Below are 23474 nucleotides of genomic sequence, written 5' to 3'. Positions count from 1 at the left end.
TGTACAGGGCGTTATAAGGATTAAATAAAAGAATGTGTTTCAAGCAGGTACTTCAAATGATGACTTGTATTATTATTACTGTTATTTTTTTAATTATTATGTGTTTGGCACATAGTATATACTTAATAAATATTTACTGAATGAATGAATGATCTCTAGAAAGAATTCAAAGATGAAATAGGAAGTCTCTGCCCATAAGAAATTTCCAAGCTAGGAAATTAAATATAAATGTAAAATATAGTATATAAAATATACTATATTTTATATAAATATAAAATATTTATAGTAAAATAAATATAAATGAACTTGAGTTCTAGGTTTGATTTCATGGGGCCTGATGACTTAATTCTGTTACCCCATTACCAAGTATTCTTCCTAACTAGACCTCAGCCTGGTACCTGGGCACAGTCATAGATTACCTCCTGACCCATTATACTCTTTGGATATAGATAGCAGAAATCAACTCAAGCTAGCTTAAGTTAAAAGAGAAAATTATACAAAAATCCAGGAACTGATGTCTCATGTGACCCATGGGCAAGTATACAACTGAATGTCAGGAAGAACTGGAATCAAAAAGTGGAAAGCTTCTGGGAACAAGAGTTTCTCTCTCTCTCTCTCTCTCTCTCTGTCTCTCTCTCTCTCTCTCTTTCAGTTTTGTTTCTCTCTGAGCCTGCTTTTTTTTCTGCACAGCTGGCCTTCTTCTATCTCTAGACTGCAGGGCAGAAGGTGGCCACCTCTGAGTCTCAAATCTGCATATTTTGCATCCATCCTAATTCATGTTCCTGGAGGAACTCTGGATGGCCCAGCTTAGATCAAGCATCTGCCTTGGTCCATTCAATGGCCTCTAGGAGAAAGGGATCAGATTGGACTATAGGGCGGCCTGAAGGGTGTGGCCATAGGGTGGCCCCATTATGAAGGGAGAAATGGAAGAACACCTAGCAGGTGTCCACTACACTCAGTACAGACTGACGCTTGACCTGTTTATAGCCCTAACTCTCACCACAAACTGAACTGCACATTAAACCTTAATCCTTGTCCCGGAATTCCACTTACACTGACCTTGTGAAGCACACATAACAAATAAAGGGAAGTGGTCTCTGCATTTTCATTGCTTCGCCTACTTTTGGCAAAATGTGGTTTTTACATAGAGAATTTCGTTCAAAATCATGTTTACTTGCTGTAAAATACCTGAGTGAAAACTGAGAAGGCCAAAGGAAAAAATCTAGTTCTTTCCAAATCTCACTAAAACCCTGTATATTTCCAAACATTCCTAAGTAAAGCACTAAATGAATAAAATTTCTGAATTTGAAGGTAAGTATTTCTGCTTTGATGCCTGTGGTGGAGTCATGCTGACTGCTTTCATCACTGCACAGCATGGGATGTATTCTTATCAGTCGCTCCATGCACAGGAAGAATTAGAGGCTGGGGTTATAATCAAGACCATACTTGGCCCCAGCCTCCCTTGGTTAAGGAGTTTTGGGTACCCTCCACGTTCTTTCTTCAACAATGGTCTGTCTCAAGATTGGACTTTTCTTTGACTTCCATCAACTTCAGCGTAATGTATGTGCCTTCCTGGGCCTCCTGCTATCCCTCAATTCCTTCCCTTTATCCTTCTTCAGGACTATCACGGGACATGAGGTGCCTGGTACTAGCCAAACTAAACTAACTACAGTCTATCTTTCCCACTGATTACAACCAAAAACTCTAGACAAAATGCAAAAAACAAATAGCTGAAGAGTCTAAAAAGTAAATAACAGCAGGCAGGTTGAGGACTAAAGTCAAAACGTGAATAGCAACTCATAGCCTGGGTGAAATCACCTCTTGCTAACCAGAAGACCAGGAACAGCAATTCCTGAATGACAGATGTGTAAGAGAAATCCCACTTCTTTTTTTAACATGCTTTCTTTTCTCTGTTCTCTCCCAGCTCTGCCCTGAGATCAGCCCCGAGCACTGGCCTGCATTGCCACAGAAGCAGCGGCAACACGAGCATCTAAAATTCACCCCCCGCAAAATCTCTCTCTCTGACCAGAGAAACCAGTGAAATGGACCACGCTGTTCAAATAGTGTGGGTGATCCCTGTTATTTTTTTTTCTTTCTTTTCTCTTGCTGCTGTATCCCCAAAGACAGCCCCAGTCACACAGGACAGCACAATAGTGCAAGAAAATAAAACTCAGAGAGAACGCTAGCTTCCTGGCATTAAGAATCAAGAAAAGGAGGGTCCCTGGGGGCTGGAGAATATAGGGACATGCCAGAGAGGAAAGAGCTGGGAAAGGACATCTTCTAATTCTGTTCGGGACCCTGCGTAAGTCCCAGACTCAACCCCCAGTGCACACATGCAGAACAGACCCAAAGAAACATAGCAAAGTCTTCAAGAATTAAACTACTAAAGTCCCAGACCAAACTCTGAGTGGTGCATGTGACAGATAGACCCAATAGCATAGCAAAGTCTTGAAAACTGAGTTAACATTGGAATTACCACCCTGAGAAGGTGAGACACAACTTGTAGTCTGAACTTAAGCCAACCCCTGTTCCAGAGAGATTAGAGTATGTGTAACACTGTGTCCAGTGCTGTGAGGATCCCACCCTAGCCAGATGTGGGACTGTGAGTATGGCCAGACATTAGCTATTTGTTGAAATTTTAGAAAAAATCAGTAGCAATTTTCCAGCAATGCCTCTCTGAGAAACCTGAGAAAATTCAAACATAACATTAAAAGTTTGTTGTGGACAGTTGTTTTTGCATTCATCATCCATTCTCCCACTCTGGTAACTGTGTCCAGATTTTGCTTTAAGGAAAATACCCCTTCTCTAGCTTAGCCATAATCAATTAAGTCAATAAATATATTCCATCCTCCTGACTCCAGTGATTGGTCAGAGATGATCACGCAATCCAGCCAGAGCCAATGAGATGCAAGGAAATCTCATTCATCATTCACAAAATAGAGTCCTGATTAACACAAGGTTTACCCCTTCATCCCTCTCTAAATCCCACGTATTTCTCCAAAAATGAAAACAAAAGCCACGTGATACAGGTGCTTCTACTTTTAATGCTGAATAACAGTATCTTTACTTGTAGAAAATAATGATATACAAACATTTTAAAAAACAAAGCTTTATAGGTAGAAATAATAATCACCTAAGGAATAGCCATACACATATAAAAGGAAATCATTCAGAATTTAAAACTGGAAGCAAAAAACTAAGTTTTCCATTTATACAGAATGGTATTAGCTCTGCTTTGGCTAAAATCTTTGAAGAGCATCTCTCAAGCTATTGTCTCCTGAGAGGATGTTTACCACCATCAACCATCTGTAATCCCCCCCTTTTATTTTCAATTAATTAATTAATTAATTTATGGCTGTGTTGGGTCTTTGTTTCTGTGCGAGCGCTTTCTCTAGTTGTGGCAAGCGGGGGCCACTCTTCATCGTGGTGTGCGGGCCTCTCACTATCGCGGCCTCTCTTGTTGCGGAGCACAGGCTCCAGACGCGCAGGCTCAGTAATTGTGGCTCACGGACCCAGTTGCTCCGCGGCATGTGGGATCTTCCCAGACCAGAGCTCGAACCTGTGTCCCCTGCATTGGCAGGCAGACTCTCAACCACTGCGCCACCAGGGAAGCCCCCCCGCTTTTGTTTTGAGGAATATTTGACAATTAAAAATGTGTATATTTAAGGTGTACACTTTGATGATTTGATACAGATATACATTGTGAAATATTCACCACAATCAAGCTAATTAACATATCTAGCACCTCAGACAGTTATCATTTTCTTTTTTCCTTTCTTTCTTTATAATTCTTAAAGAACAAGAGTAGATTCAGGAAGCCCAGGTCTTCCCAGACCCTGTTGGTGCTCAGAGAAAGAATGGTTTCCAAATTCCTTCATGGGTTTTGCATTGAAGGCTCAAGCTACTTCCTTGAGGGAAAATTCTTTAAGTGTTCTGGAAAGCACAATCATCCCGAACCTCGGTGGAAAAGCTTCAAACTGTCCAGTGGAACAAAGATTGGGTGTTTAAAATCAAGGAGTTCCTAAAATGAAACTGTTTTTTTAGATAGGTATTAGTTATACGGAGAGACTGAAATGGAGTTAACTCTGGGTAGATATGAGGTTCCAGTGTTTGATCGTCATGAGGCATTTATCAAGGACCTGCAAGGGGACTTGGGGTGAAGGAAGCACAGTCCTTTCTAGGCAGTTGTCCCTGGCCTGTGGGAGGGTGTTTCACAGACCTAGGACTCTTATCCAGGGTAACATGTAGACGGGCATAGGTGTGAGGAAGGCTTGCAGGAAAGAGACATCACGTCAGAGAAGCTTCCCGACCAGGTGGACTTGAGAAACAGGGAAGATGTCAACATGTGGAGATGGAGTCGACTTTCTGGGCCAGAGAGAAGAGCCTGAGGAAAGACACAGAGAAGAGGAAGTATGGAGCAGTGCAGGAGCCGCTGAGTAGCCCAGTTGGAAAGGGACGTAGTCATAGAACCACCTTCTCCGAGGGAGCGCTAATGGGGAAAGGCTTAACACATGGTGAAGGCCAATCCAAAGGCCCTCAGGCAAGCTGGGTGAGAGACCCCTACCAATACCCTCCAAAAGGCCATACACCCCTTAAAACAGGCACTGTATCCTGGAAAAGGCCCTTGGCCCTGGGTTGGATTTCTAACTCTGCCACTAAATGCCTGTGTGACTTTAGGCATTCACTTAACTCTCTCATCCTCAGGACCCCAAGTGTAAAAAGAGGAGAATAGCATCTTTCCTGTGTACTTCACAGGATTGGCATGAACATAAGGAAAATCAGTGGGTACAGAATAGCACTGTCAAATACTTTCTTGTAGTTGGTTATCTTGTCATGTTTGTGAAACTCCCCAGTAAATGTTACCATCCTTCTAGTATTACCACTACATAATAGATTTTTGAGGTCAAGGGATGTGTCTTCTTCAGGACTGTCTGGGAACACAGTATATGATTTTTTGAAAAGGTACTTGATGAATGAATGAATGAATAATGTTCAGAGTCCTCCAACTAGATAATAAAATCAGTCTCCTAACTACATTGAAGACCTGTGGACTGTTCTTTGACTTTGGGCTGCTTGGCCCAGTTGAGGCTTTGAGTTAGTGGTGCTCATTCAATGTCATGGTAGAGAAGGAAGCCTGTGAAGGTGGAGTCATGGACATTATCTGCATAGACCCCATTGTTCTCTCCATCCCCATACACCTGGAGCCAGACCTGGTCACCCTTCTCCAGATAGAGGAGCACAGATCCAGAGGCCTGGTCCACGTTCTTGTCCTGGAACTGGTCATAGGTGAAGAGCATGGCCTTGTCCTTCTTGTAGAGGCTGACCTTCACATCCTTCAAGTAAACTGTGATGTGGTAGGAGAAGTAGTACAGCCCGGGAATGTTGCAGTAGAATTTGCCAGTGGTGTCATCATAGTGGTTTTGCTGATTGTAGAAGATCTTGGTAAAGCGAATGGGAATGTTGGGAATGGTGACCCGGGTCTCCAGTCCCACACTGAATGCTGAGCGGTATACATAGGCACTTTCTCCAGGTTCTCCTTTTCTGCCTGGGATTCCTGGAAAGCCTCGGGAACCTTCAACCCCAGTCACTCCAGTTTCACCTGTGTCACCCTTAGGACCAGCAAAACCTAGAGAACGAGAAGACCTTAGCGACCACAAAAACAGAACTCCTGTTTAAGTTGGTTCCAGCATAAATCACCGTCCCTGTGGCCCCCTACCTACAAACTGCTTGACTTACAGAGCAAGGAACCAAGGAGAGCTCCCAAAGGGGACAGCTGTCACTTCCTCCTCCACATTCCCTGCCCCACAGCAGGCTCCCATAAATTCACCTCCAACCTTCTCTCCTATACATCTTCATCACCGATGCTCCACCCTGCCAACACTTTATGTGCCAGCTCAACCAACTACACGTCTGCTTTTCTCTGCCCTCCGTCTAGGCTGCCCTCCCTCCTTTATTCTGTCTACACATCCTTCAAGGCCTCGCTCAAGCCCCACCTCCTCCTGAAAGCCTTCATTGCTAACCCCGGTCTGCATTGAGGGCATTTTCTTTCTATTCCACTGTTTAGGCACTTGTCCACGTTCACTTCAGCATGTTTGGAGTAGACCCTCTTGTAGTAACCTCTAACAGTCCTGTGCACTAGAGCAAGAGTTCTCCAAGAGAAGAACTGTGACCTGCAGGAGGTACCAGGAAGTATGGCTGAATGCCACTGGATGGAATGGGAATTAAAAGGGAAACAGGAATATGAGCAGACTGGGAATGGGATGGATGAGGGCGGGGATGGAAAGAGGATGGGGAAGGAGGTGTGGGTAGAGCTGAGTCAAGGGTACTTGGTTTTAAAGGTACCACATGTGTTTACCTTTGAAAGGCCAATCCAAAATCCACTTCATGTTGCTTATGGGTCACATTAAAAAGTTTTGTTTCTTCCCTGTGTGTAGACCTTAGTTAATTACTATTGCCCTCCTACAGTTCTAGAAGCCCTCTTCTACCCAGGAGAAGTCTGTGACAGAGGAGACTAAAGACCTTATTCTTACCTGGATCTCCTTTCTCACCCTTCTCGCCAGGGGTGCCATCTCTGCCATCACGGCCTGGGGTCCCGTTGTGGCCAGGATGCCCTGGGATGCCCGCCATCCAACCTGCACAGGCCCCCTTGGGCATGGGAAGAAGGACTTCAGGCCCTTCAATGGTTTCCTGGCCATGACTGGGCAGGGCTAGTAGCAGTAGAACAGCTCCCAGAAGCAGCATCCTGAGCCCTGGAACCCAGATCTGTGCTGTCAGACACAGAAGAGTGGACCCCACATGGCTCACCCAGTCAGGACCCGAGCAGGACTCTGGCCAGCTCTGCAGAGTCTGCCTCTGAGACCTGCTCTCTCAATACTCACCTCTTCCAGAGAGACTCTTCTGACTCTTTCAGCCCACCTTGATTTCTCTCTGCCCTGAAATTTGCAGTATTTAGCATTATTCTTCGTGTGTGTGATCTCCTTTCTTCCACCATCAGTGATGGTGAGACAACACTACTCCAATTCCTCATATCTAAGCACAGTACGAGGCACAGGGAAGGCTCCAAGAGTCAACTTGTCATGAGCCTATCCCTTGAATTGTCCAAGAATGATGATTCAGATCATCCCATTATTCAACTCTAACCAACCTCCCTCTCTCCGGCTCCTTCCTTTTTCTTCTCTACTTCCCTTTTCCTCATTTTCTATGTCTGTTCCTCCTCCTTTCTTTCCCATTCTCTTTCTTCCTCTCCCCATTCCCTGGGCCATGTGTTAGACCATTTGGTATATTATGCACGTGCACACACACATGCTCACATACACACATATACACAAGTACACCCATACACACACATGCACAATGCACACACGCGCGCACACACACAGTCAGACAACGAGCGACACACTGTCCCAGGAGAATATCCACTGACCGCTGCCTGGGCCACACTTAGCTGCACCTCGTCACATGCCTGATCCCTACGCAGCCTTCAGGACACAGTGGGCTGTCCTCTCTTTTAGGAAGTCTTCCCAGTCCTCCTTCCCCAATCTGGTCTGCTGTTCCTCCTCTGTGCTCCCCCAGTGCCCTCGTTTATCTCTAGCATGGCACATCTTACACCATACTATAATTCCTGACTTGCTCACCCATTTCAGCCATTAATCTACAAGCACCATGGGGCAAAGTCTAACCCACTACTAGCACAAAGTAGGAACTAAATAAATAGTTCTGTAGAAAAAAAAAAGAGCAAGAGAGCCAGAGAGATAAGGGAAGGAGGAAGGAAAAGAGAAAGGAAGGGGGAATGAGGGAAAGAGGATGGAGTACATTTAGAATATATATTCTGGGAACCCTAGCAAAAAGCTCAAGGGGCACAGATGGCCAAGGGACTCCCTGTCTCAGAACTGGCCCTCCATATCCCCTCCCGGAAGACAGTCCTTTACATACACAGGGACTCTGGTCCCCATCCGTCCCTGCCTCTGTTATTAGGTGATCTTAGCCCCCCACCTCTGATTGCCAGGGTGTTAGTCTCCCCACCCCTCTCTCACCAGGGAGTGGAGAGAAAGCACCACAGAGGGGAACAGGGCTTAGGATCCTGGATCACAGGCTTCACTAAGACCCTCTGTGGAGTTTGAAAGGTAGCTAATCCCAAGAACTTGATTCTAAATAAAACATGGTCCATATGTATTTTTTTACCCTAAACACTCACTATTTTTCATCAGTTTGCTTGTCTCATAGATTTCACAAAGCCTCCAGAATTGAGTTTGGCTTCCGGAGACATTTCCTCTGTGAAGGATGGAGAAAAGACCCTGATTAGAAATCTTACCCCAAAGACATACATGGTGCCTGGAATCCCACCCCTATGGTCCATTGCCTGGGGCTCTATAATGCCCCCTCCATGTGACACAACCCACTCACCTTTCATATGTATATGTGAAACTTATCATATATATATGGTAAGTTTACATATAAGTTATATATAAACTTATACATGTTTACTGTATTTATATATGTATATGCTCATCTTTCATGCACACACACGTGTGTGTTCATTAAAAATAGTAAGAGAGAGAATTCCCTGGCAGTCCAGTGGTTAACGGACTCTGAGCTTCCACTGCAGGGGGCACGGCTTCAATCCCACAAGCCATGAGGCGCAGCCAAGAAAGAAAAATAGTAAGATAAATACTTTGACAACTACAGAAAACAAAACAATCCCCACTCCCAAGAATCCATCTGTTTATTTTTAAACATAGTGGAAATAATACTTTACATAGAAATTTTATTCCCCAATTTTTGCCTCGCAATCTTCTAATTTTTATAATCGTCATTTTAAAAGCATGTGTGGGGCCTCCCTGGTGGCGCAGTGGTTGAGAATCTGCCTGCTAATGCAGGGGACACGGGTTCGAGCCCTGGTCTGGGAAGATCCCACATGCTGCGGAACAACTGGGCCCGTGAGCCACAATTACTGAGCCTGCGCGTCTGGAGCCTGTGCTCCACAACAAGAGAGGCAGCGATAGTGAGAGGCCCGCACACCGCGATGAAGAGTGGCCCCCACTCGCCGCAACTAGAGAAAGCCCTCGCACAGAAACGAAAACCCAACACAGCCAAAAATAAATTAATTAATTAATTTTTTTTAAAAAAAGTGTGTGTGCGCTAGTCCATCAAGTGGATATAGCCAAGATATATGTCAACATTCCCATTCTATTGAACTTTGAAAATATTTTCATTTTAAAACATTTTAAATCTGTAACAAACATCCTTAGGCACATAGTTTATCCTCAAATTATTGTTCTGCTATGACATATTCCCAGAAGTAAAATTTCTGGACCAGAAGGTATGAAAATTTTTAAGGCTCATGATGGATATTCCCAAATTACAGCTTGTCATGCTGTTCCCTGGTAGTGCGTCAGTGTGTATATAAAGAGCCTGTCTTAGCTACCCTCACCAGCTTTGGATATAATGATTACAAACATTTTTGTTGTTCTTAGTTTAGTGAGCATTTGATCATTAGTGAGTTGTACATTTTATTAAAGGCCTATTTCCTAATTTAATTTCTTCATTTTTGATATCTCTGTTAGTGTTCTTTATCAGTTAATTTATTAGGGACACAACGTGCTTTTTGAATTAATTTGTGTGAGTTCTTTATGCCAACATTTTGTCATATGTGCTATGACTATTAACTCTAGTGTAAAGATTATTCTTTTGTCTTGCTTATCCTGATTTTTAGGTGACAGAAGTTTTAGTTTTTATATAGCCAACGCTATTGGTTTGTTTTTTTTTGTTTTTTTTTTTGCTTTTAAGTGTTAAACGGTCCTTCTCCATACTAGAGTTTAGTGAGTACTTTATTTTCTTCTATTGTTTGGTGTATTTTAAATTTTACTCTTTAATCCATCTCTGATATTTTGTGTTGGTGTAAGCTGTGATCTAAGACACTCAAATGATTTCTTCCTAGTTGAAAATTGTTTAAAAGACATTTAATTAAATTAACCTTTTTTCTCTCTGTTGGTCTGATGCATCATTTATCAAATATCAAGTTCTAATATCATCTTATAAGTAGAGTGAGAATTGAGAATAAGACCAGCAGACAGAGGAGAGACAGGCAACACAACTGAGACAGGTGCCGATAGCAATAGATGCTGCCCCCTGGTGGCCATGAGTCCTTAGTCAAGGTTCTCTTTTACCATTAACATGTACCTTTGTCCCCCTCTACTGGAATTGGAGGTCTCAAGGGGTGTTCTCAATAACAGCCAGAAATAAAATGAAAATGAGAGATAGTTTAAGCTTGGCTTGTCCCAAGATGAGAAGAAAGAGTGGAGTTAGACGAGAAGTCAAGGAGAAAAGACCAGCCAAGCCCCTTTTGTGTTTAAGGAGAATACTTGTCCTGAGATTTTCAAGACTTTATATGTCATTCAACCTTCCCACAATTTGTCACCTCCTTTGCTAACCCCACCTCTATGGGGTTAGCAGTAAAACTCCTAAGAAGACCACCGAGAGCCTCTGTGCTTGCTTTTTCCAGAAATTAGGAGGGCTATGCTCTTTTCCACAGGGAAACAGAAGGGGAGAATCCAGAATATGAGAACCAGTGAAGGCAGCTACAGAGGGCCCCAAAGAAGGGTGACTGGGGGCTTCCTCCAAACCATTAGAAGGAGTGAAAAGTCAGGTCTCTAGAGTTCTCTGGTTCCTCCTCCTCTTTTAAAAATCAAGATTCTATTTTCCTGGGCTTCCTTGGTGGTGCAGGGGTTAAGAATCCGCCTGCCAGTGCAGGGGACATGGGTTCTAGCCCTGGTTCGGGAAGATACCACATACCGCGGAGCAATTAAGCCCATGCACCACAACTACTGAGCCTGCGCTCTGGAGCCTGTGCGCCGCAACAAGGGAAGCCACCGCAATGAGAAGCCTGCGCACCACAATGAAGAGTAGCCCCCGCTCGCCGCAACTAGAGAAAGCCCACGCGCAGCAATGAATACCCAACACAGCCAAAAATAAATAAAATAAAATAAATAAATTTGAAAAAAAGCGATTCTATTTTCCCAGCCCAAGGGAAGGCATTCTGTGCTCAACACTACAGTGTTACGGACAGATCTCTCCATCCATAGGGGCAACCAGTCTGGTTTCCATGACAGTAACATGAGGTGACAGTAATGGAAGGAGGGATTGGGGGCAGATGGGCACACAATCCTAGGATGTTTCTGATGCTAAGAAGCGATTCTGATTGAAGAAGAAGGTTGTCGTCTAACCAAGTTCTGGATGGAAAAATTAGCAATTGATAATAATTGAAGGTCAGTGCAGAGATGCCGAATTTTCAAATAATTTATTCCAAAATTATCTGTGCTCTCTGTTTAGATATAGCAATTATTACATTTTGATTTTGAAAGGCCTCTCTTTCTAAAGGGGAAAACATTATTAAATAAAACTGTAATCTAGAACTATATTCTAAGACTCAATCATGCCTATAAAGAAAGCATTTACATGGGTCATGAAGCTAATCCCAAGTACCACCTATAATTCCTTGTCTTTGTAGAATGCCATTTGTAAAGTCCTCACCTCACTTAATATCCCACCTAATTCTCACAATTTTGAGGGACAGGTTGAGGTAGAATACAGAGCACAGGTTCTATGACCTCAGTGGTTGGGTGAAAATAATTTGTTCTTCCTTGTAACATGTTTCAGTCATATGTTTGTTGGAGGATTGAAAGGCACAATCCACATAAAATACTTAGAACAGTGCCAGGCATGTGTCAGTGCTCAATAAATGTCATCTATTGTATGACTGTACCCATTCTAGAGATGAGAAAAGTGGGTTTCAGAGTGGTTAAGTGACTTGTCCAAGATCCCAGAGCTAAATGTAGAGGAGCTGGATGTCAAATTCTGGTTTTCTGAAACCCAACAATGGACCCTTAGGCATATCCCAAAAAAGGAAAGCAGCATCAAGGTCACACATCTGCCTTTTAATATTCCACTCCATAGGATGGGGGATAGGAGAGAAAATAATGTGAAGAAACCTCCAGACTATGACGCAGTGACCTGGCTTCTAGTCTGGGCTCCACCAGTAACTTACTGGGTGACTTACCTGTCCCCACCCACTGTCCAGACCTCATGCTCTTTGCAGGCAAAGGTGATTATTTCTTTTTTTTAACTTTTTTTTTTTTTTCTGGCGGCACCATGCGCAGCTTGCGGGATCTTAGTTCCCCGACCAGGGATCGAACCCATGTCCCCTTGCAGTGGAAGCGCAGAGTTCTAACCGCTGGACCACTGGGGAATTCCCCAAAGGTGATTATTAATGAATTTATTCTTAGCCTATTTCATAATATTGTTGTGAGAACCAGTAGACTAAAATCATGAAGTATTTTAAAAACTTATAAAGTGTTCCACACATATAAGTGAAGAGAAGCAAGCAAATATTTATGGACGACTTGCTGTGGATCCCCACTGTACACTCACCACCCCTTTAATCTCATTTAACCTCCACAGCTCCCGGGGGTTAGGACTCAGTTCCCACAAGAGAAATCCGAGGACCAAAGAGGTTTAGTAATTTCTGCTCAAGGATCACAAGTAAAAGAGTGCAGAGGTGAAATTTGAAATCCAAAACCTGAGTTCTTTCTACCGTACTTTCATGGTGCACTGTGTACAGGCATGGCTCTGCTTGCTTTCAAAATAATGCAAGGGGATGACCATGATGATCTCTGGATCCTAAAGGGCCATATTACAATCTCTCATTTTCATTTGTTAAGTGTATGAGAAATTCCACTTTGACCTGCTGGAATTACAGTAACAACAGCAGAATCTTGTGAAATGCAAGGATGGGGTCTCCTCTGGGACAGGCAGGAGACAGAGTGGGATGGGGGAAAGAGGTCACCAAACCCGGTGCCAATTCCTCCAGCAGGAAAGGACATTAAAGCATAGATCGCAGCGTCCCAGAGAGCTGAAAGGTACCCCAGAAATCATTTCACCCCTGCCCTGCTTTTACAAATGGGAGGCTAAGGGGGAGGAACGGGGTGCATTTATTGGATCCTCATAGAAACCAGCTCTCACACTAGGAGCTTTTACGCATTACTTATGCTATTTGTTACTTATTTTAATCTTTACAAGAACTCCATGAAGCAAGGAAAATAACCCCCACTGTAGAGATGGGGAAACTGAGAGATTAAGGAGAACATCCGTGAGAGATTCCCATCACATTACACTGCCTCGAAGAAAGCTTCTCAGGCTCAGCTTCATAATCTGCTAGATGAGATCATGAGGAACATGAGAACACTTTGAAATTGGTAAGGGTTCTTTGCAGTATAAATTGCATCAGGCAGTTTCAAACTGTATTTTGTTTAATCCTCCTCGTAGCCCTGCTTTTGACTCCACTCTCTAGAAGAATCTGAGACTCAAAGAGACCAAGATGCTGGCTTAAGATCATGCAACTCTTGGGTTGAATTAAATGAAATTGCCATTTTTAAAGGTCGAAAATGGTAGAGTATTGGCAATTTCACATGGTACAACCTAATGATAAATGGCAGAACCAGGAATCAGCTAGGCTCTGCCTGGCTCCCAGGAGGATGATATGAAAGCTTTTATTCAGCATCCTCGTGCCCAGCACACACACACAAACACACACACACACACACACTCTCTCTCTCTCTCTCACACACACACACACACACACACTCACACACACACACACACTGTACCCCTCTCTCTCTCTCTCACACACACACACACACATTTTTGGCATCAGTCTCTCTCCACTTGAAGGAATGCCTGACTGAAAGCTTCTAGGCTCCAAAGCTTCTACCTCCTGACCTCAGCAAAGTATCTGGGGCCACAGGTCCCCAGCTTGACAAGGAGTAGGGGGGAAGTCTGTCCCCACAGCCACCTTTGAAAGGACAAGAAGCAAGTCCTGTGGCCCTCTTTACAACCCCTCAAGAATAAAAGGAGGGAGGCAACAAGGACAGCCAGTTAAGCTGCAGGCTCCCTTCCCACTGCTCAGCGTCGGGAACAAAGCTGCCACCCTCGTGCTCCTCTGGGCATATTCTGCCAGCGTCAAGGCCTCCTTGTTTCCAACCTTGTCAGGAGGAGGTGGCCTTACCCCCAGTGGCAGGAGTCACCAGGAGTGAGGTAGCTGCGCCCCTTGTAAGGCTTGATCTGAAAACCAGAACCTCCCCAGACCAGGGACCCACATCCTCAGACAAGGGCTGGCCTGACCTCTAAAATTCCTGCCACTCCGGCCTCTGCAGCTATGGCTGGAAACAACCAGGAGGCCTCACATGCAGTACTCACTGGGGCAAGCAGGATTGGGCTTGACAAAGGCCAGGTGGATCCAGTTGTTTCTGTCAGAAGATGTCTGCTAAAAATAAGATTTTTCATAAGCTGCCAGTATATGCCAGGCCCCTTGCTCACTTTACCTCATTTGCACTTCTCAATCATCCTGTGAGATATCCCCACAGTGGTGTAGATATTCCCATATTTACAGATACCCCCAAATCTACAGATACCGACCATGCCTCACCCATCTTTGTACCTCACGAACACTACCCAGTGTCTGGCCCGTGGAATCTGCTCAATAATTATTGCTGAGTAGAAGCCAGTGTTGGAGTTGGATTCCAAACTGAGTCTGAGATCGGAGCTCAGGCTTTCCCCAAGCTGCCTCTCCATGTGCTTCTTTCTCCGCCCTACCTGGTCAAGCTAAGTGATTTGTCCCCTTCTCCTCTTATCTAATTGGACTTTATCACTGGACCATCCCTCCAACTTCACTGACCCCAAACTTCTCTTTGGTTAGGCATCTTACCACAGAGTGAACTGGGCAAAATTCAGGATGGTCCCAGGCATTTGGACCAGAAGGAACAGTCCCTTTTCTCTTGGAGCCGTGGGAGAATCGAGGAAGAAGCCCAAGGCCTGTCTGCATCCGCCAGTGCTGCCCTGGCCAGGGTTTTGCCTGTATCCCTCCCTAGCCTGCTAACAGGACAGTGTGGGCACACCGCAGCCAGGGGCTCCACGGCACGGCAGCCACTTCACCTCCAGCCTAGAACTTGAATCGATTGTCCTTACCCTCAGGTGTGGAATCAGAGCCACAGACTTCAGTCAGGATGGAAGTGAGGAGGAGATGGGCCAGTCTCAGCAGCCTGGTACTCATGGGGGCAGGCGGTCCCCACCTCACAGCTCTCTTTTCCTATTGGCCAGCATGGCGAGGGCCAGAGACCAATGGGCAGGCATGTGCCCCTGGCAACTGCCTCAGGCCCACCCTGGGGAAGTGGTGCAACCAGCTTGGGCTTGGGAAGCCAAGTGGAGCTTCAGTCACCACACTCTTGTCTCCAGGCTTTGGCTCTTATTTTTGCCTCTTACAACGGTGACAGAAGACGGGGCCAAGGGTCAAGACCAGAAGCAAGAAAACAAGATATTTCCTTATGTAAAATGAATTACCCCATGGTCCAGGAGACCTCCGTCTTCCCGGAGATTTGCCCTAATAAGTCCGGGGCACCAATTACCACCATCACCTCCTGCTCACTCTGCACGATAGGGAACTGCAGTATAACAAGAAATATGACACATCCTCGGCTCTCTGGCCTGAACCCCAGACTGGGGAAAGACTTTGCATGCTAATTTTGAGAAATGAGGTGAGGGGACATTTCTGGGCTGGTGTAGGGCAGATTAAGACCGTTAAAGGCCTTGAATCCCAAATGATTTTGAAGTCCCCACCTGTATGTGATTCAAATTCAGTATATCAGAAAACATATTAACTAGGAGAGAATACCATCTTTCAAGGATTTTGTGGTTTCAAAATTCTGGCTTAAGTTTTTGAAAACTAACTTTTTATGCATGTGTGAGTCATTTTGCCAGCACCTTAAACGTGTGCCTAATGCACCTACTGGTGAACACTGCTCCAGGCTAGGAGTGGCCTGGAGCGGCTGTAACCCACAGAGGTGTTCCTAGAAGGCTTAGGCTAAAAGTGGCAATGCTCATCACCTTGGACTCTTTCTTGGCAAACCCACCTTTTGTTTTTGAAGGGCAGGATCAGGGCCAGTTCCTGCTAGCCACGAATTCTGATGCATTAAATCATGACCCCAGCAAGGGCTCAGGATCCCAGCAATAACTTCTGCAAGACATACAGAAACAGAATGTTCTCAGGCAGAGCCTGGGCAAGTATCTACCTAGCCCTAAATACCACCTCTCCTGGCCACAAAGAGCCTAAAAGCCCACCAGCAAAGTAAAGCAAAAATCTGATCTAAGGCTTAACCTCTTACTAATATGCAAATATTTCTAGAGAAGTTACATTAGGCCTTTGAGATTGGAGTCATGAGTCTCTTCCCAAGGGCCCACTGACTTAGGTAAGGGGCTTATGAAAATGAGGTTCTGGTTTACTAAATAGGTTGGACCAAGGAGAAAACACAGAGAAACTACAGCAACCCTCAATTACTTTGGTATTTTATTTTTATTGTGGCATCTTTTATTGATTTTGGGTTTGTGTTACTATCTGTCTCTCCTTACTAGAATGTAAACTTCATGAGAGCAGGTGCCTTGCCTGTTCAATGTTTTATCCCCAAGCCCTTAGAATAAGATCCGGTATAAGGTGGGCAATGATCATTGCTGAATCAAAAATAAGGGAGTGATCATATTTAATCTTCCCCTTGGAGATAGCTCTGACTGTCTCCCAGTTTACAGATCAAGTGTCTTCAGTTCAGTGAGGTTGAGTGATTTGTCCAAGGCACAGATCCAAGATTTGAACCCAGTCTGTCTGGCTATAAAACCTGTTTGCTTTCTAGTACCTTACGTCTCTCACCCCTCCTGATGGACTATAATACCCTAAGATTCATGCATGTACTTCAGGGTAGCTTTGGGGTTGGCATAAAAAGTAGTTTCTTCCGATCTTATGGGAATACAGCTGGTTACAGCAGGCTTTAACTATTGCACAAGGTGGAATGACTTTAGCTCCAAAATCACACGAAGACTGTGCTGGTCTGGCCGTCTGCCAGTGACACTGTGAAAGCCTGTCATTTAGAGGCCTCAGGGAAATCTGCCATTCACCACAAAGGTCATCATGTGGAAAGAAGCAATTCTGTGGCGTACTGGTATAGAGACAGCAACTGAAAAACATTCAGCCAGAGATGCCTTGAGGCTAGATTTACTTCCCAGGATAGAACTGTTGCTATCTAAAATAAAATAATCAAATAAACGTCATCGTTTCCTCCAGGGTATCATGGCTACTGTCAATCCCCTGTCAGCATGGGAACTGGGATATTGAAACAGCAGGTCACATGATTTCCTTCCTGTAAATATGTTCAAGTATTGCCATATATTTCTGCTTTATTGTGATTTTTTTTTAAATCTTAATTGAAATAGCTAAGTATAATCCGTGTGTTTTGAAAAATAATCTAGAAGATTAGAGCAAGACATAGAGGAATCACACCCTGCAGCCTTCCTTCCACTCCATCCCCAAATTCCTAGAAATGGCAAAAAAAAATGTTTTAATTCCTTTATCTCTTCCAAAGACTCGACTACAATTGCACTTTATCTAAGGCAACCTCAGATACAAATATAAGAATCTGTTTTGTCACTCATTCTTTGGACTAACAGCAATCCACTTCCACTGGCAAGGAGGCCAGTTCAGATAAACAACCCTAGATTCATATCTTTGAGAGCCCGTATCCTTCGACCACTCCTCATACCAAAATACTGTATTAGTCAAAGAATTTCCCACAATCATTTTGGAAAGGCTGGAGAAACAAAGAGATGGAGATGGTGTTGCTCAGAGATCAGGAAGTGGTTACTGCCCCTGGGCTCTAGCCTAAAAGCCTGCACTCACTGCCCTGAAAAGAAGCCGGGCTACTGACACTGCCAGGGGCACTGCTTGAAACACAATAGCTTCTCCCATCGTCCCCTTTCAATCTTGCACCATTGTCTCCCTTTTGCAGAAGCTAACTGGAACTTATCCAGTAAGGGAGTCTAGGATATATCATTTCAGACACCAGCTTCAGGAGTACAAAGGGGATTATAGAAAAGTGAGTATAGGGCTAAGTATCAATAGACATGATCAGACATAGGCCACAACTTTAATAAATAGAAGAATTCACACCCAAGGAAGCAAAGCTAACAGAAAAAAAAAGGGGGGGGGGTGGGAGCAAAACTTTAAAATAAGTATAATTATTATATTTAGAGAGATGACAGGAAAGAACGTATGTGAAAATAATTCATGGATATTCTGCCACAGTAGGAGATGAAAATAATTTTCTCTTCAAGTCATCAAGTTTGTGGTGATTTGTTATGGCAGCCCTAGGAAACTAACGTGGGGAATTAGAGCTAGGCAAAGAGTTCTTACACACGGCATCAAAGGCATGATCCATTAAAGAAAAAGCATGGTAAATAAGACTTCATCAAAATTAAAACTGTTGCTCTATGAAAGACCCTGTTTAGAACTACAGACTGGGAGAAAATATTTGCAAACCATACATCTGACAAAGGATTTGTATTTAGATTATATAACAAACTCTCAAAACTAAACAGTAAAACAAAGAACAAACAAACCCAAGTAGAAAGTGGGCAACAGGGCTTCCCTGGTGGTGCAGTGGTTGAGAATCTGCCTGCCAATGCAGGGGACGCGGGTTCGAGCCCTGGTCTGGGAAGACCCCACATGCCGCGGAGCAACTCGGCCCGTGAGCCACAATTACTGAGCCTGCGCGTCTGGAGCCTGCGCTCGGCAACGAGAGGCCGCGATAGTGAGAGGCCCGCGCGCCGCGATGAAGAGTGGCCCCCGCTTGCCGCAACTAGAGAAAGCCCTCGCACAGAAACGAAGACCCAACACAGCCATACATACATACATAAAAAGAATGTAAGCAGACAAGAATAGCATTAAAAAAATAAAAAATTTAAAAAAAAATTAAAAAAAAGAAAGTGGGCAACAGACATGAAAGATATTTCATGAAATAGGATATATGGATGGCAAATAAACACATGAAAAAACGTTCAACATTATTAGCCATTACAGAAATGTAAATTAAAACCACAGTGAGATATCACTACACATCTACTAGAATGGCTAAAATTAAAAACAGTAGGAAATACTAATATAATGGTGGATACACATCATTATACATTTGTCAAAACCCATAGAATGTACAACACCAAGGGTGAACCCTAATATAAACTATGGACTTTGGATGATTTTTTTAAAGGTGGGGAAAATAGCACAAAATTTTTTAAAAATCAAAAAAATAGTGAGAATACTAAATTTGGAAGAGACAATGAAAATGGATCACTCATAATTTGCCAGTAGAAATGGAAAATGGTACAGCTACTCTGGAAAATAGTTTGGCAGTTTCTTAAAAAATTAAGCAGCAGTCACACTCCTGAACATTTATCCCAAAGAAATGAAAACTATGTCCAAACAAAAGCCTATACATAAAAACCTGAATATTCATGTACATATATACCTTTGCTCATTTGTGTGAGTAAATATTAAGGGTAAATTTCTAGAAGTGGAATTGTAGGATCAAGAGGTATGCACATCTTAAATTTTGATAGTTGTTGTAAATTGACTTTCAAAAATTCAACAATAATTTATAGTGCTCCAAAAATGGTATGAGAGTACCTGTTTCCCTATACCCTCACCAATATTGGATACTGTCAAATATTTAAATATTTGGCTTTCTAATAGATTTTTTAAAGTTATCTCTTTGATTACATGTGAGGAGGATATCTTTTCAAATATTTATTGGTTATTTGTATTTATGTTCCTGTGAATTGTGTGCTTATTTCTATTTGTCTATTTTTCCTACTTAGTCATTTTTATTAATTTTTTTAAGTTCTTTGTATATCAAGGAAATTAATCCTTTTGAAATTTTATTTAGCTCTTGCCTTTTAAAAAATGTTTTATACAAAAATTTTTGCTTCCTTTTTGGTTAGCCTAATTTGTTAACATTTTCCTTTTGGCCTCTAGATTTTTCTGTGTTGCCTGAAAGATTCCTCCCATTTTAAAGGTATTCTTTAAAATATGTTTTCTTCTAGAATGTTCATGATTTCTTTTCCTTTTAATTCGCTATTTGACCAATCTGTAATTATTTTGTCAAAAGGACAAAGACCACCTATAGAGTTAATCCAGGGCTGTTTATTCAAATCTTACTATTGTTAAGGGGGTCACTACCATCACTTTCATTCCAGTAGAGATTGGAAGGGGGTTGAAAGGAGAGTGAATTTTATAGACTGAAAGGAGGAAGTCCTAAGACAGTCTTTGGTGAGTGTTCTTTTAGGATGGGATTTTCTAATTCTAGCAGGGTGGGATTTTTTGAAAGTGTGGGAAGCTTTCTGATTGGCTTTCAAGTACATTTGGCAGTCTTCAATTGGTCCACTATCTACCTGTACATAAGTGGGGGCTTTCCAGGCTGGGTAGGGTCATATGGGTTATTCTGCTTCACCTGAAAGAAAATCTGGTCCTTGGCTTTGGAGTCTTACATTAGCAATTCATGTTTTAAAAAATAAGATAAAATCCAGCTTTTTTTTTTAATTTTTCTGTATTCTTACTGAACCCAGCACCCATTTTAATACATATTTATCTTTTAAATTCTCATTTTAAACGTCTTTTTCATATACTTTTCAAATGCATGGGGGGGGCAGTCTATTTCAGGATTCTCTACACTGTTCATTGTGTGTGTTTATTCCTCATCAGGAGTAAGTATCCTCTTGGCCAACAAAAGCAGCATGATGCAAAGCTCTAAGATATAAGTATTAAAGTCATATCTGAAAGTTTATCCATTTATAAAGCTTGATACAAGAGTAAATATGTAATTGGGAGACTGTATTTAATAAAATTTTCCAACCTCGTACTCTGACATGGAGCCTGGCATACAGGAGGACTTCATATATGTTGGCTGAGTCCAGAAATGCTAGTGTGGCAATGAGGACTCTGGACCAGGAGTTGGAAGACCTGGATTCCAGTCTCTGCTTCACTGCAGGTTGGTTGGGTGACCATGCTACATATTAATGGCCTGGTAGCTGGGAAATGGCCTCCAATGTTGGGGACTATAATTCCTATCACTCCTTAAAGCTAGGAGTTACCAGAGGACAAAGTTTTCACCTATAAAATATGAGAGACTCAGCTATTCCAGGCTGAGTCTTAAAATATTACACATGTGATCTTTCAATTTCTTCCCTGTGAACAGGAGTGCAGATATGCCTGTGACCCAGTTTTTTGGGGGAAGCGTTTTTTTTTTAAGAACTACATATTACTTTTTTTCCCAAGTTTATTGAGGAATTATTGAAAAACATAATTGTATATATTTAAAGTATACGTGATGATGTGATATATGTATATGCATACATTGTGAAATGATTACCAAGATCAAGATAATTAACACCTCCGTCACCAGACATAGTTAACTCTTTGTGTGTCTGTGTGTGTGTGGTGAGAATGTTTAAGATCTACGCTCAGTAACTTCCGTGTGTGTGGTGAGAATGTTTAAGATCTACGCTCAGTAACTTCCAAGTACACAATACATATTATTAACTATAGGTCTGTGACCCAGTTTTGGTCATAACAAAGATGATGTTCCAGAGGACGGTGGAAAAACCAGAGGAAAGAAACCTGGGAGTCCTGAATGGCTGTGTGGAGCAGAGTAGTCTTCCAACCTGCCCTGGACTGTTATTTGAGATAGAAATAAGTCTATCAGGTCATTATATTGTTGGGTCTTTGTTGCAACAGTTTACTATTCTACTTGGCATATGGTATCCCACAAAGAAAACAGTTCTGCAAAGAGTCTGGGAAATAAAGGGTGTACTAAAAGTATGCAGGTTCTCTTCCTATAGGACTTCTCTGCACCTGGATAAATGTTTCCTTTTCTCATATGTATCACAGCTTGAGGGAGAAAATTGCTGATCTCTTGTATTCTCTTACTGTTTCTGAAAAGCACATCTGGAAAATGCTGATTTAGATGATTTCTATTTTCTCTAAATATTGCATAATGCATGGCCAGTGTTAGTTAGTACGCATTCAGAACACCACCAAATTTTACAGAATCAAGGCTGCCTTTAGTCCAACTACTTCAGTCAGAGCATGTTATCTCTAGGCACAACAGGCAATATTATAAAACCATAGAGAATATGAATAATTCTTCCAAAAGTTTTAGGAAAAAAAGTTTTAGGAGATTTTGATCTCATTGTTTTGTATTCTTTCTCATCTAATCAAATGGAAAGATGACAAATGTTTTACCCACAGAGGAGTTTGGGGTTTTTTTGTTTTTTTTGTTTTTTTTGGTCTTACTTTCAAAGGGCTCGAAAAAGGTACTGCAACCACAGTTCGTGGCTACTGTGTTTAAGCCCTGGAAAAGCAGGCACAGTGCCCACGGGGAACAGTGGAAGGACAGAATGGACCTGTCCCAGAACACCTGGGGACAGCATCCTCGAACATCGGCAGTGATGACTGGTATTGAAATGGCTCCTCTGGCAGCCCAGGAGTTTGTGGAGAGGCTCTTCCTGGGAGGCCTCGGAGGTTTGAGCACTTTGCATTCTGCCAGCACCATCAAGTGTGGCCATTTTTGTAGATTCATAAAATGACTGAGGTGCAAAAGATTGAGAAAGTTTGGGGCTATTTCTGTAATAGGCAACTGGCCAGTCAGTGATCAAGAGTATTTGAGGGGATCCAAGTGATGTGTTTCCTAAGGCTACTAGTCAGAATCCTGAAGATTCTTCTGTCCAGGTGTAGTTCTTACATATTCTCATTGAGAAATGTATTATCGTGATTGATAAGATAACTGGAGAGACCAAAGCAGAGAAGTCCGCTGGGAAATCTGTATGTTCAAGACTGACTACTTGAATGTGTATTATAAAAAGTGTGGGGCTTCCCTGGTGGCGCAGTGGTTGAGAATCTGCCTGCCAATGCAGGGGACACGGCTTCGAGCCCTGGTCTGGGAAGATCCCACATGCCGCGGAGCAACTAGGCCCGTGAGCCACAATTACTGAGCCTGTGCGTCTGGAGCCTGTGCTCCGCAACAAGAGAGGCCACGATAGTGAAGAGGCCCGTGCACCGCGATGAAGAGTGGCCCCCGCTTGCCACAACTAGAGAAAGCCCTCGCACAGAAACGAAGACCCAACACAGCCATAAATAAATAAAAATTTAAAAAATAATAATAAAAAAAATAAAATAAAATAAATTTTAAAAATAAATAAATAAAAAGTGTGAAAACATACCATCATAGATTATGCAGGACTACACCTTCTTTTGACCTGGTAGATTGACTTGGTAGATTAGACATGTCCAATGCTGTTAATGCAGCAAAGGGCTCTGCGTGCTTAGAAAAATCCCAATCTCTTGATCCACAAGCTTGGATTGGATCTAAAACAGGTCCCCCCCTTTGGGAAAGGACTCCACACAACCTTTCAAGGGTTTCTGAATGCAGGTGGAGGATGTTAGGATTGGTTCGCCAAGAGTCCACTCCCACCATCTTGGTCTGCAGAACTCCCCTGAGATCCCGCTGCAGGTCCCTCTGCTCTGCTCTGCCTCTTCTGCAGCTGCACTTCAC

General features: G+C 43.0%; 1 protein-coding gene across 1 annotated transcript; it reads right to left on the bottom strand.

Annotated features, from left to right (window-relative positions):
• Positions 1-3610: 3610 nt before the first annotated feature.
• On the bottom strand, positions 3611-6919 carry ADIPOQ (adiponectin, C1Q and collagen domain containing). Its single transcript, XM_036850648.1, has 3 exons — positions 6879-6919; positions 6531-6749; positions 3611-5626 (listed from the first exon to the last, which is right to left on the bottom strand). The coding sequence occupies exons 2-3, from the start codon at positions 6739-6741 to the stop codon at positions 5106-5108; spliced, it is 732 nt and encodes a 243-aa protein (XP_036706543.1). The 5' UTR covers positions 6742-6749; positions 6879-6919; the 3' UTR covers positions 3611-5105.
• Positions 6920-23474: the final 16555 nt, after the last annotated feature.

Source organism: Balaenoptera musculus, chromosome 4, assembly GCF_009873245.2.
Source record: "Balaenoptera musculus isolate JJ_BM4_2016_0621 chromosome 4, mBalMus1.pri.v3, whole genome shotgun sequence".
Lineage (NCBI taxonomy): Eukaryota > Metazoa > Chordata > Mammalia > Artiodactyla > Balaenopteridae > Balaenoptera > Balaenoptera musculus.
Note: the sequence above shows the minus strand (reverse complement) of the source record. Positions and strands in the feature narration are given on the sequence as shown.

Bases quoted from the DNA above. Each gene is read 5' to 3' on its own strand.
- ADIPOQ (XM_036850648.1), bottom strand. From the start codon at position 6,741: ATGCTGCTTCTGGGAGCTGTTCTACTGCTACTAGCCCTGCCCAGTCAT. The intron at 5,627-6,530 runs GTAAGAATAAGG...CTCGTTCTCTAG, and splicing joins GGGTGAGAAAGGAGATCCAG to GTTTTGCTGGTCCTAAGGGT.